General features: G+C 68.4%; 1 protein-coding gene across 1 annotated transcript in view; it reads left to right on the top strand.

Annotated features, from left to right (window-relative positions):
• Positions 1 to 6: 6 nt before the first annotated feature.
• ARID5A (AT-rich interaction domain 5A) overlaps positions 7 to 1,397 on the top strand; it is an 8,247-nt gene continuing 6,856 nt past the window's right edge. The window contains exon 1 of the mRNA XM_019514392.1: positions 7 to 39. Coding sequence (XP_019369937.1) covers positions 15 to 39 — 25 coding nt within the window. The 5' untranslated portion in view covers positions 7 to 14. The remainder of the gene's footprint in view (positions 40 to 1,397) is intronic.

Here is a 1,397-nt window from a genome sequence, read left to right as displayed (position 1 = left end):
CTCGGGAGCGCCCGATGGAGCGGGCGTCGCGGGGTCGGGGTGAGCGTCGCGCGGGGCGGGTGGCGCGGGGCTTTGGACGCGGGACATTGCTCGCGCGGGGCGGTGCACGCCCGCTCCTTGTGCGCGGGGGCTTGCATGCGCGGGACGTTGTACACGCGGGCACCAAGTTGCACCTCCCGGGGGCGTGTCCCCGAAGCCGGGGCTTCCCGGGCGCATGGCGTGGGCTGCCTGTTTCCCTCCGCTGCCGGGCCTACCTCAGTTTCCCTGTGTGCAGGAGGCGGGGGGCGCCGCCCTGACCCCTGTGTGGAGCCCTGGCGGGGGGAGCCGCGTCCCGGAGGTGGGGAAGCTCCGTCCCGGTGCCAGGGGGCACCACAGATGGGGCTGGCAGGACTTGCACAACCCCCCCCCCCTTCGCCGGGGCTTCGGGGAGCCTGGCGGGCCCCAGGCAGGGAGCCATGCAGGGAGAAGGGACCGTGCCCAGCGGGGGCACATCATGGGGCTGCGGGTCATGGAGCTTCCCGGAATCGGCGTCACGGCCGGTACCGCCCACGCTGGACGTGTGCCAGGGCCTGGGGGGCTGCTTGTCTCCCCCCTCCTCGCACGAGCTAGGCTGGGAGCGCTTGCATTCCCGGGGCGTGGGCATGCATGCGCATGTGTGTGTCCGGGACACCTGGGCTCCGCACAGGACTTGGCAGCACCTTGGCGCTTGCCATCGGTCCCATCTCTCCCAGCTCAGCTGTGGCTTAGCTCCCCGTGCCTCAGTTTCCCCAACTCCACGGGGGGAACAGTTGTGAGCAAGTGTTCAGCATGGGTTTGGGGGCTGAGGCTGTCTTGCCCCCCTCAGGTACGGGCCTGAGCCGCAGAAACACCAGCTCCCTTTTGCTGCCCGCCTGCCTCCTAGAAGGTCCGTTGTTCATGGCTGTGAGCTCCATCACTAGACTGGCACTGGGCACTGCTGCTAACAAGCCAGCATGGAGCACAGGGCGGGGGTTATCACCCCAGCTGGGACTTGTCTGGATCCCCCTGTGACCCCCTGATGTGCTGAGATCTGGGAGGCAAGGGCTGGAGGCTGAGATCTCCCCTCTACCCAGTGCTGGCTGGGAAGGATGGTAGAGATGTCCCATCTGCCGTGGGCGGGGCAGGGCCGGGAACAGGACGTCCTGGGGGCTGGCAAGAGGCCCGTTCTCTGCGGCTCCAAGCCTGAAAGAGGCTGAGTTTGCATGGGGGGGGAGATGGTGAGGGATGGAGGTCTTGGCACTGGTGGGGGTCCCCACCAGGGCCCACGTGTGAGGGATGGAGGTCTCAGCACTGGTGGGGGTCCCATGGGGCATCAGTGTCATGGTGTTCCCCACCCCTGTGCCGGGGGGCTATGCAGGGTGTTCTCAGGGGGGTAGGGT

Source organism: Gavialis gangeticus, unplaced genomic scaffold, assembly GCF_001723915.1.
Source record: "Gavialis gangeticus isolate Ggan-Ray unplaced genomic scaffold, GavGan_comp1, whole genome shotgun sequence".
NCBI classification, from domain to species: Eukaryota; Metazoa; Chordata; order Crocodylia; family Gavialidae; genus Gavialis; species Gavialis gangeticus.
The sequence above is the reverse complement of the archived record's forward strand: the minus strand, read 5'-3'. Positions and strand labels throughout refer to the sequence as shown.